Raw genomic sequence first — 23,377 nt, 5'->3', positions numbered from 1 at the left:
GTTGCCACACAGAGAGCTTTGGTGCCACCTGCATACCATTCGAGGTTTGTTTCTCTTGAGGAAATCTGTAAACATGAGCCGGCCACAGAGGAATGTAACCTTTCTAATTAAATCTTTCTTCTTGTGTGCCGTCTCCTACAAGCAGTCTGCCTATAGCACAGAAAACATATATGTTAATAATCTTGAACCTATAGGATGAAATTATTTTTTTCTGAAGACATCTATCATGTCTTGAGCATATATTTACTTATTAATGCGAAGTATATTATAGGAAGTAAAGTAAACTTTCAAAAGTGGTTATATTGGCAGTTTTACGTGATACATTATATATGCTCCACTGCTTCTCTTGACCTCAGCTATTTTTTCCTCAAGCTTTATTGTCTTCTTAAACGCCGTCACAGACATTTATTTTTTACTTTTATATTTTACTATATACTTTAATACGAAAGATATAGAGTTTGGTTTTGGAAGGTAAATGACATCTTTATCTATTATTCGTCAGTGGCGTCCCCTATTCAATCTTTGTGCTCGGCATTTAGTCATTTTGTGCGTAGAGAAAGGTTTGGTGGAGGTGCATGCTTGACGGGATGAACAATGCTTTAACAGGGATTATGTCTCATAGATTTAGAACTGAAGTGGCTTACCAATGCGTCCTAACGTAATGGTGTATTAACATATTAAATGAAAAGTGAAAATGCAGCGATACCTTTTATATTATGGAGTAAGCTAATTTTTCACACAGTCTCTAATATAAAAACGCTCCCGTACGCAAGTATTGTGCACAAAGCGCAAAAATATGACTATGCTTGAATTTCCGTGGACGTCCCAGGCAACGTTGAACTGACAGGAAGCCTGTCCTCGTATGAAAGACGTATATGCAGTGCTGCAGGTATAGCATACGTGCAATTTTATGCTTATTAAGAAATAGCATTTCTTACGCATTCTACATTACGCCAGATAAAAGTAATGTCTTCTCTTTGTGGCGCATCGATATTGTAAGGTTGCGTCTAATAAGATGTCTGACGTTATGAAGAGGTTTTGACCGTCTCTGCATTGGCGTAATAGCCGACGCCAATGCAGAGACGGTCTCGTTCTGCGTATTTCCTAGGAAGCTCTTTATAAGAAGCCTGCCGAAAGCACGTCTCAGTAAAGCTCTCGAATATGACCCTCACGCAAAAGACAGAATAAATTAATAACAAGATAATAATAAAAAAAGAAACCCTGTAGACAAAGCTAAGTAAGCGCTGTGCCATTCCAGTTTCTTTTTGCTCCGCCGCGGTGGTCTAGTGGCTAAGGTACTCGGCTGCTGACCCGCAGGGCGCGGGTTCGAATCCCGGCTGCGGCGGCTGCATTTCCGATGGAGGCAGAAATGTTGTAGGCCCGTGTGCTCAGATTTGGATGCACGTTAAAGAACCCCAGGTGGTCTAAATTTCCGGAGCCCTCCACTACGGCGCCTCTCATAATCATATAGTGGTTTTGGGACGTTAAACCCCACATATCGATCAATCAAATCAGTTTCTTTTTTTTTCGGCCCTTTAACGTAATACTATAGCAAGGAAAAATCAACGTCATGCCTGCTTTTCATAACATTTAGAGCACAGACGTGTACTTTATGTTATGCTAGTTTATTATACCTAATGAACTCCGCACTGAACCCCCTTCGCTTGTTATCTGCGGACTAAGTTATAATATTGTTTACTGGAACAAAAATTACACTGCCTTTGTGAGTCTGTCGGTTGCGATGTCTGGTCTTGAAATAGCCGAAATGAAAAAAATTGGCGGATCTCACGTACCTGGGAATCAACTTTATGCGAAGTGCGCGGGGGGAAGGTGACCGTGTTGTATTTTTTTTTAGTGACACGTCATGAAATGACGCTAAATATATGTACAAATGTTGCCCGCAGAGACATATGTTGAAGAGTTGCAGATGTTTATATAACCAGTTTTCCACTTGGACAACGAAGTCAGCTGGAAATGTGTTTTAGCAATACCAGAAGCTGATATGAAGCGCTGATCTCGCGAAGATGCTGGCCCTTGACACTGCTACACAAATCAATTTCAGCACATGGCACCTCACCACAATTTACGTTAACCCGACGTGACGGCTGCATGAAAGAAGTACATATGTAGTATTTATGAAATTGCATATGCATGCAGCACTGCAAATATTATTGACGTTTCACGAAGATTAGCGTCTATTTGAAAATTAGTTCGGAGACCTGGCGTAGCTCTGTGGTAGAATGCTTGACTGCCAGGCAGAATGCTTGGGTTCGATTCCTGCTGGGACCCTGAAATTTATTATATTTGAATTCGTCGGGTGGCCAACGCTGCCCATGTCAGGTTTTTCTTAACACTGACATTTATTCCATGCCTTTGTTGGGTCGACGCTACCGATGTCGGGTATTGCTTAACGCTCAGGCGTTAAAATTGCCCATGTGTGTTCTCGTCGTTTCTGGGTAGATACTAAGTTTCGATCCCCTGTGTCACATATCTATTTACCAGCGGCACATACCCGCCCATGAGTATGTGCCACTGTCTGACGAGAAGTGTTTGACGACGTACGAGACGGGATTGTGACATTATTCACGTCTTGACCAGCGCGTCATATTCGTCACACCATCTTACCCTTCCATGCTAATTTTGGTTCACGCCAAGTTAAGGGGGTCACAACGAGAGCACCCAAACATAAGCGGCTAGATAGATAGATAGATAAATAGATAGATAGATAGATACGCTCAAAGTCGCCGAATTTCGCTAAGAAATGCTTTGCATTTAAAAACGGTAAACGCACATCACGACGAGCGAGTGACTATATAAGCTACACACGCGAAATCAAGCTGTCTCATTTTTATATGTTTTCTTTTGTGGTTCTGCGTGTGTATCTGTGTGTGTGGGGTGGGTGGGGTGGGGATTTAAAAAAGAAAAAAAACTGACGGTTCATGAGTACCGCAAGGAAGCTGTGCTCATGGGTTGCAGACGTGAGCGCATTTCGTAAAGCGCAATCTTCCACCTCCCCTTCCTGCCAACCTTATAATTTACCCGCGCCAAACAACAGCGGAGATCTTCGACAAGGAACGAGAGGCGGGGCGCTGTGTGGAGAAGCTCTGCATCGGGATCAACTGTATACGCGTACATTATCCCCGATACCTTCCTGTTTCAGACAAAGCTATTCGCGTTTTCTGTGAGATCATTGAAGAGGATGCAAAGCAACGCAGCTAACGACCGGAACCCGCTTCATGCGCAATTTGCTTGTGACCACATCGACGCCTCTTCGTCGCACGCGCAACGAGACGTGTATACACTGAAGACTCGCTAGCGACGCCTAAAGTCCCGAACTGCATGGCATCGGGGCATAGTCAAGGCCAGCGGGTTCTGCTGCGTGACTGCGGTAATAAATTTGTGGGCCCACAGCAGTCACCGTTGTGAACCCATTGACGGCGAACGGAACGAAGGGCCGGGCACGCGACGCCTTGGCCCCCGCAGGCGCCCGGGCCCCGCGCATGCACTTGGGCGTGAAGCGGGTCGCACGAGGAAGATGAGATGATAGCGGAACACGATAGGGCACGCTCGGCGGCGCCCATTACGTGGATGCCGTCGTTGTCCACGCTTCCCCAGCGGCCGTAATGAACGGCGCGCGAAACCCGTGTCAACAGGCCACCGAAGCCGTGTACAAGTCTCGTTCTCGCCGTGTAAGTACACATGCAAGGGGCATCTGCATTCACGTGCGCGCGACATCCTGTTGGCTGCGCGATTGTCCCCGATCTGTAATCAACTTGCTGAGCTAGGCATGCTTCACTAGGCGCAGCTGCGCCGCGTTTGCAGAGATCAACGCGTGCATATTCATGCAGGCGAATTTCGCCGCGGCGACGGCGTTGGGAAACGGGGGCTTCCGCGCCGGGCGGAGCGCGTTTCGGCAGCGTTCCCTCACCTACGCGAAAGATGTGAATACAGGCCTTATTAAGACACGACAGTTCCGGCATATATATGGGCTTCGCCAATCCCCCTGCGCGCATTGTCCGCGCCGGCGCCAAACGGCTTCCTTTCGCCTTGACTCATCACGGGGGCACACAGGCCATTGTATCCTTCGGCGGTCTTTCCTGCCTCGTTTGCCTTTTTTCGCATTTTACCCGGTATCAAAGGACCAACCTGAACGAACCTAGATGCCGCGAGTATAAGCTCCTGCGACGTTTAGAGTACGGGCTTCCCGGAGCTTTGTACGCGAAGAGACCTCGAGGTGCAGCTTACACCGGCACAGGTGTATTTCAACTTGTGAAGGTCGGTGAACCGGTGCAGTAACGCAGTGAAGCGATTCGTTTCTCGAAAGCTTCGTTAAATGATGAAATGTGCCCTGTCCCGACCAGGTTTTCTCGGGACGAAAGGAATATCGTCTCAGTGAAGTGGCAGGGCTGAGACGCACAAGGCCTGCATGCGTTCGGCTATATCGACATAACGTGAAACAGTCGCAGGCATGGGCTCTAATTCTTAAACGCATTTAAAAAAAGCCTGCTCGGATATGCGTGTTCCATGTGTATTTTATAAACACACCAATGAGAGCATATGCCTTCTTCATAGTAGAAATAAAGTTTTAATGGCATTCTGTGTACGATTCTCTCGGGCTGCACCAAAAAGAAAAAAAAAAGGACAAGCGCAAGGAAAATGATCTGTTTGCATTATGGGGTGATTTTGCGGCAACCACTAGTAAAATCTCGTTATTTCGATGCTCCTTAATTTGGAAAAATTCTTTACTTCAGATGAGTTCTTTGGTTTCAGCCAGCATGTGCATTGTTTGATAGCGTTAAACTCATAATTTCGGTCATAATTGGCCGCTTAAAAACATACACACACACAAAAGAGAGACACGGACACGACGGCACGGCCGAAATTTCTTATATTGCGCTATCTGGGTCCTTTGCGTAGCACTATTCTTCCAAGGTTTCCTCAATGTTTGGCCCCGCCGCCCCATCGATGCGTCATGATATACAGTGCGTATCTACGAAACACTGTGCTTCGTGTTAACAAGTCCGTCTGCTCAGCGACTGACTATGTCTAGTCCACTTCGCAAAGGACTCCCTTGAGGTGAGCAACATAAGTTGCAGCGCGTGGGGGTGTTCCTGGAAGTGGTGATAAATGGGAGGGGTGCAGAGCGCGTTTGGGGCTTGCTAAGAATTAAAGTATTGCGCCGTGGTCGCATCGAGAACTAAGTGGCAGGATGACCAAAATCGCCTCCTTCACGCTGCTCTTATACGCAAAATAAGTACTACAGAATTTACTTATTCATCAGGAACATGAACGTGTATTGATGTAATCGACACGTGTCTGTCGTTTTCATGATACCTTGGATAATTGGATATGCAATTATTTCGGACATTTTTTTTCTTTCCGTTTCCGTGAAAAACAAATTAACGAGCTTTTATTGTATTACATGCCAGTCTGTTAAAAGCCTCTTGAAAATACATCTATTGCGCGGTATATATCAGACCCCGTGGTTTAAATCATGCATGGTTGCATACCAAAAAATAATAAAATAAAAAATAAAGATACAATATAAACGCGTGCTGTATATCTTATTGCCCCTTCTCAGTACTACCTAAAATCGTGTTAAAGGCGTATACTACAGAGATGGATTACCTGTTTTCAAATAGCTGCAGTACATGTTATTTCACCACCCTTTTTATTTTTATAAACCATCTTATTTAAGTTACATGAAGATAATTTGGTGCCAAGATACGTTTCATATACCGTCCAGACAGAAAATTAGGTGTTATCACGTGATTAATAGGTGCTGATTGAAAAACTAAAGGTTTCTTCGTCCGCAGGTGTTGATGACGTCACTTCTAAACTTCTAAAAAACACTAAACATATTTCTGCCGCAGTCTTAACCTTGTTGTTCTCGCAGTCTCTACCATCAGGCACTCTACCGAACGAATGGAAAGTGGGAAAGGTCGTTCCCGTCTACAAGTCAGGTAACAGCGTTGCGCCATTAAACTACCGGCCCATCTCTATAACCAGCATACCATGTAATATCATGGAACATATCATCTACACTAACATCATGAACTTCCTCGATTCCAACAACTTTATCAATTCATCACAGCATAGTTTTCGCAAATGTCTGTCCTGTGAAACACAGCTCGCTCTTTTTATTCATGATCTGCATTCCAACATGAACTCTAATATATACAGGTAGACGCAATATTCCTTCACTACGCTAAAGCCTTCGACAAGGTACCACATCAACGCTTGCTGTTAAAACTTTCCCACTTAGGTTTGCATTCAGATGTCATACGATGGGTTAAAGAATTTCTTACTAATCGGTCTCAGTGTGTGTGTATCAATAACGTAGCGTCTAACCCCGTCTCTGTATCCTCCGGCGTCCCCCAGGGTTCCGTGCTGGGTCCCCTATTGTTCCTGATATATATCAATGATCTGCCATTGGAAGTTACTTGCTCTATTCGTATGTTTGCAGACGACTGCGTTATTTATCAGTCAATAAGAAATACCCCCGACCAGGCTGTGCTGCAGAGCAGTTCATCTAAAATCCTGAATTGGTGCGATCACTGGCTAATGGTCCTGAATCCCAGTAAATGTAAATTAATGTCCGTCACCCGCTCGCGAAACCCTCTCCTCTATCCGTACGAAATTGCTAGCACTCCTACTGAATCTGTTAGTACCTTCAAATATCTTGGTGTAACTATCTCCAAAGATCTCAATTGGTTTCCGCATGTGTCCAACGTCATCTCATCCAGTAACAAAACCCTAGGCTTTCTCAGACGTCATTTACGCAGCTCTCCTCCTCACGTTAAACTCATCGCATGCAAATCTTTAATTCGACCAAAACTTCAGTACGCGTCCGCAATCTGGAATCCTCATCAATCTTATCTCATAGACGCATTAGAAATGGTGCAGAACCGCGCCATCAGGTTCATTCACTCATCATATTCGTATAACGTTAGTGTATCCTCATTAAAGGCGGCAAGTGGCCTGCGCACCCTTTCTTGTCGCCGTCGCACTGCCAGCCTATCCCTGTTTCACAAAATGTATTACAGTTCACTCAATCAGCCACCTTACATCTCACCGCCTGCTCGCATATCCCTTCGTACAGGCCATTGCTTAAGTGTTGCTCGTCCTCAAACCCGTACTCTCACCTACTCGTCTTCTTTTTTCCCACGCACCATTGTAGACTGGAACGGCCTTCCCTACGCCGTCGTTGCCACCACCAACCTGCAGATGCTTTCATTGATGCTGTAAAAGTGCACCTCTCATCCTGAATGGTCATGTATCATCTATCCTTACTGTACACCCATCCCTTATCTAATGCACCCACTCGGGGTCTTTAAGGAAATAAAGTGAAAACTAGATGTTAACGTCGTTATCACCTCATTGCGTCTTAGTGGCACTATAAATGAGTCATTCATCACTCGTGAAGACACACTAGTAGCAACTATTTGAACTTTCAATTAATTTTCTAAAAAAGTTTATTTTCTTGTCATATCATGTCAAAATAAATGTAGTCAATTTGTGAAGAAGGCGAAATTCTAACTATTTGTATATTACAAAGAAGATACAAGTTATGTTGGTGCCCTGTAAATATAGATATAGTTGATATAGTTTGAATGCCTCAGAAGTGTGTTTCTTGCGAAAATTTTTGTTTACCATGCACACGTTCAGAGCCCATCTAAATTTACAGAATGCTAAACTATACTTGTTCTTATGATTGCAGGGCCCACGTTTTAAGAATTATAGTTCACCGTATACGGGGTGCTTTGTATCAATTAAATGGTGCTTAGCCAGATCGTACTTATACTGGCTAACTTCCCTCTTTTTTTCTCCTCCTCCGTAACTGGTCCTTGCCTGCATGCTTTATAACAATCGTTTTCATTTTTTTTATGCTAAATGCAAGTTTTGGAACAATTGGCACTGCCTTCCATTTCAACGGACACGTCAAATAAGCAGTAATAAAAGCGCAAAACGAACGGGCAGTGTGTTATAAGCAACATGAGATTAGAAAGGGTCAAAGAAAGAAAGAGAGAGAAGATGAAGAAAGAGCAAGATAAAAGCGAAGAATTGCTTTGAGAGATGACATGGTTGGGTCATATTGCGATGATTGTAAAGGACACTATTATACATTCGTACAACACACGCATTGTCTACTTAGTCAGTTTCCAAATGCAAGCAAGTGAATAAGCAAGTTCGCATAAACATCTTGTAAACAACAACGCAGTGAGCGAAATTTGCTGGAGTTAAACTTATTAAAATATCGACGCCCCTCGGAGGCTGCACAAGAACGATTGAATCACAGTTGAAGCGCCTTTCTTGGTAATGAAAAAAAAAAGTGAGCGCGTTACAATTTTGGTACACATACCTGCACACTAAATGCCAATGACATGCAACAATTCTTGTTCGCCGTGTACAATACACGACTTTAATTTATACAAACGTACTATCCGCGTCAAATGGAACTCGAACAGCGGAAGCCTTCGCGATGGTATACAGTGCGCGCCGTTCACCACGGATAGGCAGGCATATATATGCGCAGAGCTGCCGAATAAAATGCGTGCGCCTTTCAATCGTGATAACTGGACGGTGTGCACTGTCACGAAGGCTTGCGACTGTTCAGGTTTCATTTGACGCGGATAGTACAAAATGCACATGCTCTGCAGGATGGACGGCGTTCAAGGCAGCAATCACACGACAGTGCTATTCAGCTCGCAAGTACACTCTTAATCATGTCCTGCTTAAGGTTCAATATATAGACAGGAAACTATAGACCGTTTTCGTCTAGTTTCCCGCTTATAGCCTGTAGATTACTCGGGATCAGATTAAGAGTGTAAGCGTGATTCATGTGGAGAGATCACACGTGGCGTAACGTCGACACAGACCAACCACCAAGAAAATTAAACCTATATATCACTTGCGCCTGTGAGAGAGGGACCATCTCAGCTGCAAACGTTGTATAGATCGATACTGGATTCGCAGTCACAAGGGACCGTCGGGTGCGTTTTTTGTCTCTATCAAGACGGACATTTCAGACGTTTAGAATTCCATTTTCTTTTCTCTTTTTTTTTGCAGTTAAGCACATACTGAAGATCAAGGACCCACACATACAGCAAGAATGCTTCGAATAAGCAAAGTTTTTTCACCGCTGATACAAGCATGCCCTCCAAGTGGCTGATATAGTATACAATAGCGGTATCCCACACCGTGCGCGCGCTCCTCCTACCTGCGATTGTATTAACAGGAAGGAAATTGATTGATTGATATGTGGGATTTAACGTCCCAAAACCATGCACCATATGATTATGAGAGACGCCTTAGTGGAGGGCTCCGGAAATTTTGACCACCTGGTGTTCTTTAACGTGCACCCAAATCTGAGCACACGGGCCTACAGCATTTTCGCCTCCAAAACGCAGCCACCGCAGCCGGGACTCGATCCCGCGACCGGCGGGTCAGCAGCCGAGTAGCTTAGACCGTGCACCACAGCGGGGCGAACAGGAAGGAAAGTTAACCTCATTTGCGACATACATCCGTAGTATCTGGAATTTTGCATGGGATCGTATTCGTAAAGCTTCTTCTATATAAAAAAAAAGCTTCATAAAACTGCCGTACGTATATGCACATATGCACGTACGAGGGTGTCGTGGTTGGCCTTATAATAGTGACTAAAAGAGTAACGGCATGATTGCCGCAGTTGTGTTGTATCTCTGGCAGCAACAATTATACGAGAAGTGTGGTGAATATGGTCCATGTAGTGCAGGCACACGTACAAACTACGCTACAAATACGTCGTCCTACTGCAGCACAACAGCGTGATCGAAGCGCACTGTGGTGTTGCAGAGGCAAATGACTGAAGCAACATTACTTTCAAGTATACATGCGACATACACCATAATTTACTTAATCGTAAAAAAATGGCGATACCACAAAAACAAAGCCATCAGGTTTAGCGTTTGTGAGTCGTCAATTGTCGAGCCATACATGTCATACATACAAGACTCCATGACTAGTTCATTCTGGCCCTCAGAGGCCACATGAAGTGGAATTTAAAACTTGTTTGCACGAAACCAAAAACACACGATATCGGCAACAAGAAACTTAATATTTGGTGGCAGGGACATTACTTAGCTTATAAAACAGAATATAGGCGTAAGGGAAATTCTGGTTTGAGGAATTTTTATACTACATCGTCTACTTGCTACAATATGAATATCGGGGAAGGGAGCGGACTTTATATTCAGTGCTCTTTAAATGGACGACCGTCAACTGTATAACAAATACGTGACGGCCTAGACGTGCAAACAAGGAAGTAAGAGACGAAATCACGAGTGAGTGACATGCGATAAAAAAGCGAGACAGAGAAAGGGAGAGATAGAGAGCGAGAAGGCAGAAGGGGAAGTCAATGAGATGTCCTTTTTGTTTGCTGTCTTGTGCGAGGAAAGCGTAGGACTGTGTGACCATAGATATGTGAGATTTCTGACAACCCACGTTGGGGCCGCGCATTAGACTTAAGAAACTACAGATGGTCACGAGGGCAGTCGATTCGGCAAGCTGCAGCAATAGAAACCACGTGTCCTTCTAAGCCAATGAGGCTACGCTTGACCTGTGAAAAACGACTGCTTCATATAGTATTTGCTATTCACTCTGTACTGCTTTACTAAGAGATGGTCAGAATTTCCCATATAAAAAATGCAAACTTATATTAAATATAATTTATTTAAAAAATGAAACAACGCCCATTTTGAAGTGACAGAGTATACTGATATAAAACTTGACAATCAGCAGTGGTCCTTATTACACTCCATTTTATAGCATCTTTGTCTTTATGCTATCACCTTCACAATTATTATTGTATAAGTGAATCACGGTATGGTATAACACTTAAGTACAGTGCTGTATCTGCGACATTATTTCTAACTCACTGCGTTTTGATTCGTCTTGTTTCTTCCAATGCCGTATAGAAATTTTGTAAGTTCGAGAAGAAATGTTTCGCACTTTCCAGGCAAGACGAGAAAAAGAGAGAGGTGAGAAAACTATAGACATACATCCTTAATAGAACTGGTGTACAGAAGTACCCATATAGTACACGAGAAACTTGAAGCAGAATGCTCTCCGATGGCTAAAGTTGAAGCACTCGTCCTTGATTACATGGTATCTTCAAAAGCAGAAACGCACGCCCATTCATTCCTTCGCCAGCCACGACTATGCATGTCGTCCATGACAGCTCACGCGCATAACAGCCTAACTTTACTTATATTTTCTAACAAAAGAAAACTAATGGATTAGTATGTTTTATCAACAATTCTTGTAAAAGAGGCAACTTCCGCAAAATGACCATCTTAGACGTCGTGTTTCGCATTCTGATAATAAAAAAGGGCTATTGTACTTTTTCATTTTATGAGGTCACGCTTACCACGGGTATGACTCTCTTGAAAAAAAGCTTCAACTCTCATTGTGGGGTCATGGTACACTCCTTAGTCGTGGGTGCATGGTGAAAGAGGGTCGCCATGTATCTTTAAAAAGAGTCCTGTACGTGGCAGGTCATGGATCACCGAGAAGAGTGTCCTTTTTTCTTCTGAGAGTGCATCTTGAAAGAGAGAAATACTACTTTCTTTTGTCTCTCTCAAGCAAGATACAACACCATAGCCCCCCCCCCCCCCAATAAAAAAGACACAAAATTAAAACCTTGGCTAAAAATTCTTAGTGACGGTGTTGAAAAACACTATATTGCGAATTTCAGCGTGCAGTGTGTACGAACGGGTGCTGTGTGTGAAATAAGAGATGCAAACTAAAGGTATATAGGGAGGTGACCCGAGAAAATAATCTGGTTTACACACAAGCGTGAGGCAGGCTTTGCGGAGATTAAAGATAAACAAATAAGGAAAAAGAAGAGTCGCGTCAATGTGGCAGTGGAAGTTTATCGCAAAAACCTGCCGTTTAAATTGGAATCGAATGTCTCGGAATGGTCGAGTTTCTTCATTGGTTCATATAGCCTTGGCGCATGCATGTTTTACGCAGTTGATCACAGTATGAGAGGTCTGCTCACTTCTGCTTGGCAAAGCAGGTTTCCAGGATGCAACAATTGTCGAAAATGTACGTAACAATGAGTGCGCATGGATAGAAGAACAAATAAGCAAATAAAGGTTAAAACATTACGAAATGTTGCCTTTCGTTTCACTTATGTTTTTTTGTCGAAAGGAATGCGCGCGTGCTTGGTAACGTTGCAAATGCGGTGCGCATGCGCCCACTGAAGATGTGCGCTTAGAGACTTGTATGCAACTGATGTGCTAATGGTTATTGGGACAATTATTCAAAATGTCTATAACCACATTTAATATTCTTTTTAGCTGTCTTAGCTATCAAATGCACGGCAACCTCTCTTATAGGGAGCAAACGCAAATTGATAATGAGTGTGGGGGAGGCTACGGCACGAAGTGCATTGGCTATACGGTTCACTGGCTATACGCATTTATCATATACCATGCTTTGAAGTATGTTACAGTAGAACAACACAGAGATGCGAATGGAGTTCGAGCGGCATGTTTCAATTTAAACACAATGGTGTATAGCTATATAGTGAATGCATATCACACTGGCCACGTGCAGCGATAAACGAAAGTTCAAAGAAGTTCTGCAAGCGAAAAATGCGGGAAAAGTGAAGGGGATAGTCTGTGTTCGAAGCGTTTACTAATCATTGGACCTAATACTATATACTGTTTTGTTATTTTATTTTATTTTCTCAACTGAGATTGTGTGCTAAGCGGCCCTTTCATTATATAGTTAATAGTGAAGTAGACGGCATCAGCATCGCTGGCAGTGGGTGAGGAGGGAAGTTTGCAAGAAGTCTTATGATATGCAGAAAGGTGTACAACAAAGATAAAGCTACTCGGTGCACGAGAAGCTATTTTCTCATAAGCTTTATTAACAGATTAACTGTTAGAGTTTTAGAGCACTTTGTTTCCCAGAATTATCTCAAGTATTTAGGTAAAAAAGAGGCAATCAACGTCAAACTAAGTTTTATTTGGTATGTCTCACACATCATATCATCGCCGATATTATTTAAAATAAAAAACGATATCTTTGATATCAAGGTTGTTCCCCACGCTGGGCGCTTCAAGCGAATTAATTCTTCTTGTCCAGCTTGAGATATACGAGTAAAAGGAGACGTCGTATATAAAGTGCTCATTTGTGTAGGGCGCCATTCTATACGCTCTTGATTTTTTTTTCAGATTTTTAACTTTTTTTATAGGGAAACGTGTAACCTTTCACCTGTCAATATTTCTGATATACCAGGACCAAGCTTACGTTTTTTTAAAAGATTTATTGTTGTATACTTTTTATGAATAAATATTTTTGGTATATAGTATTTGGTTGCAACTTAGCAATGTGGGCATTGTTTTATGATATATTGTATGGTGTGCTTTGTATTATGTGTAATTTTTAAATTTTGTTCTTCATTCATTTTTATGTAAATCTGAAACTCTGATGTAATAAATTTCTTGGTTTTCTTATTTCCTCAAGTTTGAGGATCTGGGTCCAAACGTCTTCATATCTCAGCGGATTATTGATGCAAAAAAAAGGGGGGGGGGCGGAAGGTAGGAGCCTTTTGCAAACAGCTAAAATAGCTTTTAGCTCTCACCTTTGCACTTTCTTCCCGCAAATTTTGCAAAAAAAAAAAAAAAAAAAAACGTTGAATAAATTTGAATTTGATGTGGAGGTTTTAATGTCCACATGCAGCTCAAAGGGAAACCAGCATGAAACAGGGCAATTGCTGTTGACTCATTGGGCTTATTAACCAGCGCAATTAACGTTCATTTTACCTGTAGTTATACCGCGCCGTGAAATTATGGTTCGATCACACATTTATATCATGAAGCGGACTTTCTGCAACGCCAGTCACTATCCGAAGTTGTATACACCTCTTTCCTGTCAGGAATCGGGATGGCCGTGACTTATTACGTCTAATTGTGCATCTGGTGTCTTCGAATGAAATAACAATCGAAAGTATACCGAACAGTACGGGTACGATCGAGATAGCCAATAAGCTGCAGGATTGATTAATGCTGCGTTGTCTTTTCCTGTTCAGAATTGTACGTCGCATGCTTACTGACGCGTCTCGCTATATAGCGTCAGGGTTGCCGTTGAACAGATTTGAAAAGAAGACAAAACTTAAGCTCAACGTAGCCAAAGAAGCCACGCCATTAATTTATAGCGTAAAACTTATTGCCACATAAAAAAAACGATTATGTACAGAGTTTTTAGTATTCAACGGGAAATGACAGGATTTTGAATAAGCAAAAAATGAACTATAACGAGCACAATATCCCCCCTCCCCCTGCGTGGTCTCCAAGCTACAGATATGTTGCAAATAAATTAATAGATTATAATATATATATATATATATATATATATATATATATATATATATATATATATATATATATATATATATATATATACTTTCGATGCGCCGGCATACAGTTTTTCTACAATAGAGTTCTTGCAAATGTAATATGGGCTGCCAAACCAACAGGAACGTTAAACATTGAAGCTCTCTTTTTTTATTCTTGAAGCCGTTGACCGAGATTTGTACCAAGTTACACTATCAGTTCAGCTTCACGTAGAGAAATCTTATCGAAGATGAACAGTTCAACTCCACTTTGTTACTGATATCTCTTTGACACTCTGTGTTTCAGCCAGAGAACCTGGCACCAGCACTGCGCTATATAACCCTCGTTTCCTCACATGCGTGCGTCTCTTCTCCTTTAAGACGGAGGTGCGATCGTTGGGTGCCTCAATACGCACTAGCCTGATGGCGGGTGGCGGGGCAAGGACTTGCCACAAAAGCTTCTAAACAACGGTGATTATTCAGACTTTTTTTCTGTTATAAATTCGATTACTACGAAGTAATGACAAGTAAATGCACCAAAATAGAAGTTCAGCGTATATACCAGAAAGTATAGCCACGGCGCCAATCCGAAATTTATATCAGCAGAACGGGCCGCAAAGTATAGAGTATAGCCATCCTGGCGCATAATAACCACCAACGGCAACTCTGCGACACGTTCACCTCGATTAGTGATTACCGTGCATGTACAGGCGAATCTCCATTCATTCGCTATTTCTACTAGACAACACGTGTTATGTGTCACGCCGCATCACTTTTCGAATCGGTGCCGTGTAAGTAGCTAACAACATTGGCTAACAACATCTCGCAAAGGTAGTTGCTATTAAATCACCCACGATGCTACCAACAATCACCGTATCCAAATATATCCTTTAAGGCAGCATATACTAGGGTTGTAACAGGTGTACTTCAGCATTTCACACTCAGTTATTATAGCAACGTAATGAAGAAAGCGCTCACGTTCACGGCAAAACAAAGAAGCCCAAACGTCACCGAAGTGGCGTGTTTAATGACAACGCCAGATTGACGAGGCACGGAGATTGTTCCACAATAATAGCCGGCACTGGCGCCCATTCAGTGAGGAGCGTCGAGTAGTGCCTTAATAACCTACAGCGAAGCGTCATTAGCGCAATCCAGTGGCGTCCGACGGAGGGGGGGCACACCGGCGGGGCTCGGTCACAGGTGCCCGCGACCTGTCTGCGGGCGACAGGTCGAGGTCACGTGAGGGAGGAGGCCCTCCCGGAGGACCCACGGGTGGTCTGGCGCGCGCCCCCCACTTGACCCCCCAAGCAGCGGTCCACTGACAGCTGTGGTGCACGCGTACTCACCGGCGTCGAGCGGCGGCCCAGGGGTGTCAGCGTCCGAGCCGTCGTTGGAGCTGTCGCAGGGTCGGCGGCTGATGAGGGCATCGATGGAGAAGTCCTTGGCCCGCGCCGACATGGGGCTGGCTCTGGCGGGTTCCATGTGCGCCGCCACCATAGAGTCTGGCGGCCGGCTGACTCCTCGTATCCGTGCGCCGCGGGGCTCGGCCGGGGTCCGCTCGTGGCGCCCCAAGCGGCTCTGGGCAACGCCTCCGGCCGGAGGGGAGCGAGCCGGCCGGACGCTCGCCCCTCCCCGCCAACGGGGGCGGGCGGACGGGCGCGTACGCCCATTGGACGCGTCGGCGGCGAGGGGGTCTCGCGCCGGGGCCCGGCGACAGGGGCCGCCGCGCGCGCTCTATTGATCGACGCCGGCGGCGCTACCGACGCGCGAGGACCACGTGCTTCGGCGGATGCATCTGCCGCGGACGCCGGAGATTTCCCCCGCTTCACGTCCTCGCTTCCCGGCCACCTCACGGCTGAGAGGCGACCTCTGCATCGCACGCTCATGCATGCTGTCGGCATCCTTGACATCCTTAGTCGACAGCAGGTTTTGTACTCATCGTGCGACTTACGTTTTGAGGGCTTGCATGACTCTCATCCTCGTCAATAACGCAACATCAAGGGACAAAATTCGGGGAGAGTGCCATGTGAAGAAGTAAATGAGCTAAACGAAATTGCCGCTCACGAAATATCGTCTGATATAATTACAAATTCACCCTTAGTAGGAGCATGATAACCAATGAGCAGGTGCTTGAAGCTGGTAAGAAGAAATGAAGCTACCTCAGGTTATGGTACGTGCGAGTGTAACTTTTCCTTTTTTAACCGTTTTGTAACTTGGTTTTTGTTTAGGGTATCATTTGCACGTTTCACAAAAAAACCTTCTTTAACATGTAGCGCACAATTTGTTAGAAGCGGCGAATTGCCAGACAAGGATGACAGACTGCATTGATTGAGGGTAGAGGGTGTCGAATAATGGATAACGCAATTGACACCACCCGACACGCAACACTGAAATGTCTTCTTTGCACGATGACATTTCATAATGAATACGCCAACAGTGCCCCAGTGTGTACACACTATACGGAGACTGTATCGTTAATGTGTTGGTCGAACGAAAAATTGTGTACAAAAAATACCACGTCTTCTAGACTTGAGGCTATAGCGTTTCAAGTTTCCCTCTCCTTATCCTACTGTTGATCGTGTTTTTTTTTACTTTACAACTATCTGCCCTTTAAAACGTATTCACTTGTTGTTCTTGCTTTTTATATTAAAAATTTAGTTAATAATATTTTGTGTTCTGTGTCTCGGCATTTTCGCTTTATCGACTTTACTTTGCTTGCATGCTTTTCTGCCACCGACAGAATGATCTGCTTCTGAATACGCGTGTATATATGAAAAAGACGACGTGAGCGCCTTTCGTGTTTTCAGCCCTTCTTATCAGCACAAAATGAAATTAAAATCAAAATATAAAACTTAATGGCTCAAAATTTCTCTCTCTCTCTCTCTCTCTCTCTCTCTATATATATATATATATATATATATATATATATATATATATATATATATATATTATATGCCTGTATATTCACGGTTTACCTAATGGTCTTTATATAACATCAGTGTTTCCTTTCTTATAACACGAACGACCAAGACGAGAAGTTACAAGGGAAATGTATCATGCAACCTGTAAAAGGTAGTAGAAAGTAAGAAAAGAGAAAGTAAAAAAGGAAAAGCAAAAAGAACGACATTTTTACGACCAGATTTGACTTCAGACAAGACACTATAGATCGAAGGCTTTATCGAGTCATGGGACAGCTCAAGTGAATTACATCATGTTACTCTGAAATGAATTAATAGTTAAGGTTAGTACAAACCATGACGCCAATTCCATTTGACTTTTTTTACTAACAGTTAGCGGAAAACACAGCTCATGGCAGTAACCAAGTTAATAAGCTCACGAAGTGCGAAGTGAAAAATGTGAAAAAAAAATCGAAGCGATATGCAGGAGTTGACAACAACAACAAAAAAAAAAAAAATCGCGAAGGTCCAACGCTTCGACACTCAAAACTCTACGGGCCTCGGAGAAACTCTACAGCATGTTTTAGCACGCTATTTCACTTTAAATATTACTCTTTTATTCAACTTTGGTATTGAGAGCTGTCGCATATATATATATGTTTACAGGGACTTGGATGAACAGTTATTAACCAATCATGCAGCTGTGCTGCAAATCGGGCTTTCTATTCATTTTTAGTTTTTTGCTTTGTTCTCGCGAATTTTGTGTCCCCAATTCTTTTGGCCGCCCATATGACGGGTTGTCGAAAAACTGCATGTGTCGAATGTACAGAGTAATTTTATCGCAAGATGCTGGACATTTCATTGCAAGAAAGTCAATGTGCAATGAATAATGTTTGAGACCTTGCAGTTATGCTGTAACAAATTAAATGTATATGTACCGTGCAATCAGTCATGCGGCGTTCTTTGAGGCAAAAAATTAACTCAATCACCGGCTCGAAGCACAGGCCCGAGTTAATATACTACGAAACCCGGAGGGACGAATTTCTCGCCATTGCTGACGGAACACTGTTCACCGAACTTCACGCACCATGGTATAGTGCATTCAGCAAAGTTGTCATTCGTAAGAAATACACAACGTACCGAAGTAAACTTAGTGCGTTTTGTGCATTTAATTATCGACCAACAAAGGGGTTATCGACCAAACAAATGTTCCCATTCAAACGTAAGTGTAGGCAATGAGACAATCTAACGAACAAGGCAGTTGCACTGCCTTAAGCGAACAAAACGGTTTCCATATATTCGGTTAACTTGTCACGTGGCGGCAACCAGCGCCCGTCAATTTTGTTCATCGGTTATGTAACGTAAACCAGCCAGCCGCAGTTTACTAATAGTCGTTATGCGGTTAACTGTCAGTTTCCTAGTTACTTGACTTACGAGCTGCTGGTTCAGAACACCTGTATACTTTCTGGGTAAATGTTGAATATATAGCATGGATATAGCGTCACTCTTTGAAAGCATTTCATGCTCTTCGGAAATATTTTTCGTTTTCAACGTTTCAAGACCTTGAGCCGGGTCTGTATTTCCTTATTTCACAAAAGCCTTTGACGTCATATAGTCATATACCATTCCATTTATACCAAATAAGAATCTTTGGGTTTCACGGTCTACTCATACATAGCCTTCATAAAAAGATTACCTATTTGATCGCGAACAATCGGTCTCCATATGGGGCGTTCAGTCTATCGTTAGAATCACTAATCAAGGGGTACTACAGGAATCTTTTCTTGGGCCCTAACTATTTTTTATTTATATTAATGATGTACCTAAGTGCCATAATGACTCTGAAGTTATTCTTTACGGTGACTACATGACTCTTTTCATGTCGCACAAATCGTTAGCAACTCTAATCATTACTAATAACAACGAACTGACCAATGTTTTTAAATGATGTTGTTTAAACAACCTAACCTTAAGCCCCTTGTCCATTGAACATAATTTAACTTCTACATGTGACTGTGTTCTCTCAGTATACAATTAGACCCTTATTTGAGTTTCATACGCATACCATATTGTATATGTTAAACAAAAAACTGCGAGCACTCATTAACTCTCATTCATTTTTCTCACTTAACGCCCTATCGTATTTATACTTTGTCTTCATACATAATGGCATGGCATTACTTCTTGGTGAAATACGTATAACACTCATCTTTCATCCATTCAGCACATGTATAATGAGACTATTTGCATTATTATCAAAAGTGCTTTTTATTCTGTTGTTACCCACTTCTTCAGAGTACCTTCAATATTATTATGTCTGTTTTGTTCGATTTATCCCAATGGTAATGATTGAACGACAAACAACTGGTGTGCGAACTGGGTCTACATTACTCATAAACTTCAATAGTACTAATTTTGCCCATAATCACAACTTCCCTTTACCTAAACGTAACACCAACCATCGCAAAATCATATCCGCCTTATAGCGACAAATAAATTATGGAATAACTTGCCATATATGGCAAGTTTTGTTTGTATAAGAACTAAACCTGCCATATATGGGAAGTTTAGTTTGTATACAAACTAAACTCATCAGCATTGCATGCATTCAAACATGGACTAAAAATGTCTCCTAACTAAGTTGTCAGCAACAGTTATTTCTCAAGTAGAAGTGCGCATATAGCTTGCAAATGTTTGTAATTTAGGTTTATGCTCAATGGCGTGCATATTTACATCTAGCTTATTCGTCTGCACTCGGTCTATACCATCGAAAGCGTTTTTTTTAAATGTTTTCAATAATCACTAATCACTTTAGTTTGCGTTGTGTGATTTTGACATGCGGTGTAATTAACCATTTTCAGTACCCCTCTGTGGATCAGTGGCTTCGGTGCCCGTCTGCTGATCCGAGGGTTTCGATGCCGGTCGCGGTGGTTGCATTTCAATGGAGGCGTAATGGTAGATATGCTCGTGTATATATACTGTCAGCGCACGTTACAGAACACAGATCACAGAAAATAGCATGCCGTCGTGAATGGTGTTCGCGTTTCGATTGCGGCTGAGTGCTCGAGGTATACTGTGCGGTGTCAGTTCACGTCAAAGAACGTGACATGGTATAGAAATGTTTGAATACTTCCAAAGCAACTTGCTTCATAACACGGTTCTGGTACATAAAACCCCAGACGCTTTTGTTATTATTTTTTTTCGTGCGTTTGCGCCTAACAAGGTTCTTATTCTGTGAACAATGTATATCGATAATAATCTCCCCGCGTCTTCACCTCACCTATGCCGTTTCTAAATGTTCATTCGAAAAAAAAGGCAAAAACAAATGTATAACGTGCATGCGCGCATATGCACACACACACACACACACACACACACACACACACACACACACACACACACACACACACACACACACACACACACACACACACACACACACACACACACACACACACACACACACACACACACACACACACACACACACACACACGCCTATTTAATTATTTTCTACTTTATTCGCGTAGCATTGACATTTTTTTCCTGTTTCTGTCATGAAAACATAAGCATTAAGTTTATCAGATCTGGCTTTAGAAGGCAGCAACTTCAGATCATTTCACTAAGGCAGTGCCAATTATGTTTTCTCTTAAACACCCTTGAGAAAATAAGCGCAGTCGCGAATAAACGCTGCGAAGCCGAAAATCGCAGGCTTGCACTTCGTATTGCCAGCGTTCCGGGCCGCTGCACACCACTGAGCCGGAGACATGAACGCTGCTTGATGTATGACCGCCAGCAGGGTGTCTCTTGTGCGCACCAGAATATAGTTACGGCACCGTGGCGCTTGCCAGAAGACATCAAGCACGACGCGCTTGAGTGAAGACCCTGTGATGGTATCATGTATACAAAAATCGATCGGTGGTTGAGTACATGCACTCAGGTTTGCTTCGATGCATCAGTAATGATCGCGACTTATTCGCCAATGACGGGGTGCTATCAGAGAACAAATTTGAAACAGTGCATGGCCGTCTGTATAGCTGCCAAAATAAATGGATTTCCTAACTGGAAACCCTTCCACAATCGTTTACGAAGGCGCAAATTCTACTCTAGTCATAGTGCCGTTCGCGCAGATCATTGTTGCTTTTTTAATGGCAAATAGATCATGCATATCTCCCTTGTACACTATTGTGGGCCAAACAAAATTAACCACTGAGGTCTTTTTTTTTTACACGTATGTGGAACGGTGCCAGACTCCACTCTGCAGTGTGAAGAGCGCTATACTCCGATGCGTAATATAGGTCCTTGCGTTTAACTGCGTCGCGTAATGAAAATAAACGGACGAGGCAGTTTCTAGTGTTTCTTCAGTGTTAAAGTATGATAGAAAACACCTTATTGGTTTCGTATAAGCCCTACAGCCTCCGTATAGGGTAAGAATCATTCCTGAAATGCATACAATTTAGATCTCTATGAATGTAGAACATTTTGAGAGGCATCACCAAACAGGCTATGGCTATCGACAAAAAATGAATGTCTTAGACTCCTAGACTGAAAATGTTAAGGGTTAATTGTAGGTCCTGAAAACCTAAATCGGGTGTTTAGAAAGTGCATTCGCATCTTGCATTTTTTATAGATCAAACTGTGCACCGGCAACGATCACGAACCTGTATGATGAGATCACACTTGGCTTGCCTCATGATCAGATCGTGGTTTCGGTTCGTACAATCGCAGAATTTACTTTTTTTACATATATACATTTCATTATGAACGAAATTAACAGAGGACTGCCAGAAATTAACCATAAACTGATAAAATTGTGCCTAGTAATGGTAAACCACCTATTATTTCCCTTTTGTGACGCAGCGAAGTCCTTTCATTAGCTTCTAAGGAGAAAATTAGCGTTTCTTATGTCACAACAAATAATAATAAACCATATAGAAATGATTGCGCATATATAGAGGCTTGCACTCTTTAGCCACTGTCGTCAATTCATGTCTCCATACTACCCTGACTCCATCAATTTGTTTTGAAAAACCAGAAAACTCACGAGCAACCGCTGCGGTTTTATTGAAGCCCTGAAATGCACCTCCCGTCGTCATGAATCCATAACAGTCTATTCTTCGCGCAGGTTTAAGGATAAAATATCTTTGTTCTCGTAAATCAATGGTGCGTGAAAAAAAATCATAAACGTTGAAACGAAAGTGACATGCAGTGGTATTAATGGTATATATAGGGGGATCAATTAAATATTTATTAAATAAATAAATAAATAAATAATTATACAGTATTTTGCAAGTGTCGATGTCACACTGCGGAACATAGAATGCGTAGATTTTTTAAACATGGAAATGAGCAATACATTGAAGCGGAAGAAAAAAAATATAGCGAAAAAGTTTTTTCCTAGCTTTAGAAGTGTAATATTGCTGAAATGTTATTCATTCTAGTAAATGATAGTTTTTTATAAGTTAAACTGTGGCGGTGACCATGCGACGATATACAATCATTTCTCATTTAATTTCAGTAGAGCAATTGTATAGTAGTTTCACGCCTATCACAGGAACAAACCTATTTGAGGTATCTATACAGCACCGGAGATTTGTATGTCCTAGTGGTATAGGCGTGTATTCCTAATGCCAACTTATGCAAATTCGTGCCAGCAATACGGCGGATCGTTGGTGCTCTTTACAAAATGTTAGCGTTTTACGTTTAGTGCTACATTAGTGTTGCTTGTGCCAGGACACCTATAGCTACTTAATCAGCGCACATTTTATTTCCAGCAGGGAACGGGTCCGCACGTTGAAGATACCTATATAGGCTACAGATACAATTATATTATGAATTTACTCAAAAAATGGTATTTCTCACAAAGTATCAAAATATTGACGACTGTCTGCAGGAATGGCGTCTCTTCCACTGGCTCTTGTAAACTACATATATATGATAATATAAACCATCGGTTTTCATTTTGAGAACCCATGGTCTATTGCCAACGTTGTGGCCGGGAACCAGCGTTTGTGAGGGCATTTGAGACCAGTCTTCGGCCGCAACGTTGGCAATAAAGGATGGTTTTTCGTTTGTTCGTTTGCTCCCTATAAAAACC

General features: G+C 42.6%; 1 protein-coding gene and 1 long non-coding RNA gene across 2 annotated transcripts in view; one reads left to right on the top strand and one right to left on the bottom strand.

Moving 5' to 3' along the window:
- LOC119176865 (uncharacterized) overlaps window positions 1-16,158 on the bottom strand; it is a 118,750-nt gene extending 102,592 nt beyond the window's left edge. The window contains exon 1 of the mRNA XM_075877811.1: window positions 15,730-16,158. Within this exon, the coding sequence (XP_075733926.1) occupies window positions 15,730-15,880 (151 nt within the window). The 5' untranslated portion in view covers window positions 15,881-16,158. The remainder of the gene's footprint in view (window positions 1-15,729) is intronic.
- LOC142775783 (uncharacterized) overlaps window positions 1-23,377 on the top strand; it is a 670,285-nt gene that overhangs the window by 8,626 nt on the left and 638,282 nt on the right. The gene's annotated exons all lie outside the window — the stretch shown is intronic.

The sequence above is a fragment of the Rhipicephalus microplus genome, chromosome X (assembly GCF_043290135.1).
Source record: "Rhipicephalus microplus isolate Deutch F79 chromosome X, USDA_Rmic, whole genome shotgun sequence".
In the NCBI taxonomy this organism is placed as follows: Eukaryota; Metazoa; Arthropoda; class Arachnida; order Ixodida; family Ixodidae; genus Rhipicephalus; species Rhipicephalus microplus.
The sequence above is the reverse complement of the archived record's forward strand: the minus strand, read 5'-3'. Positions and strand labels throughout refer to the sequence as shown.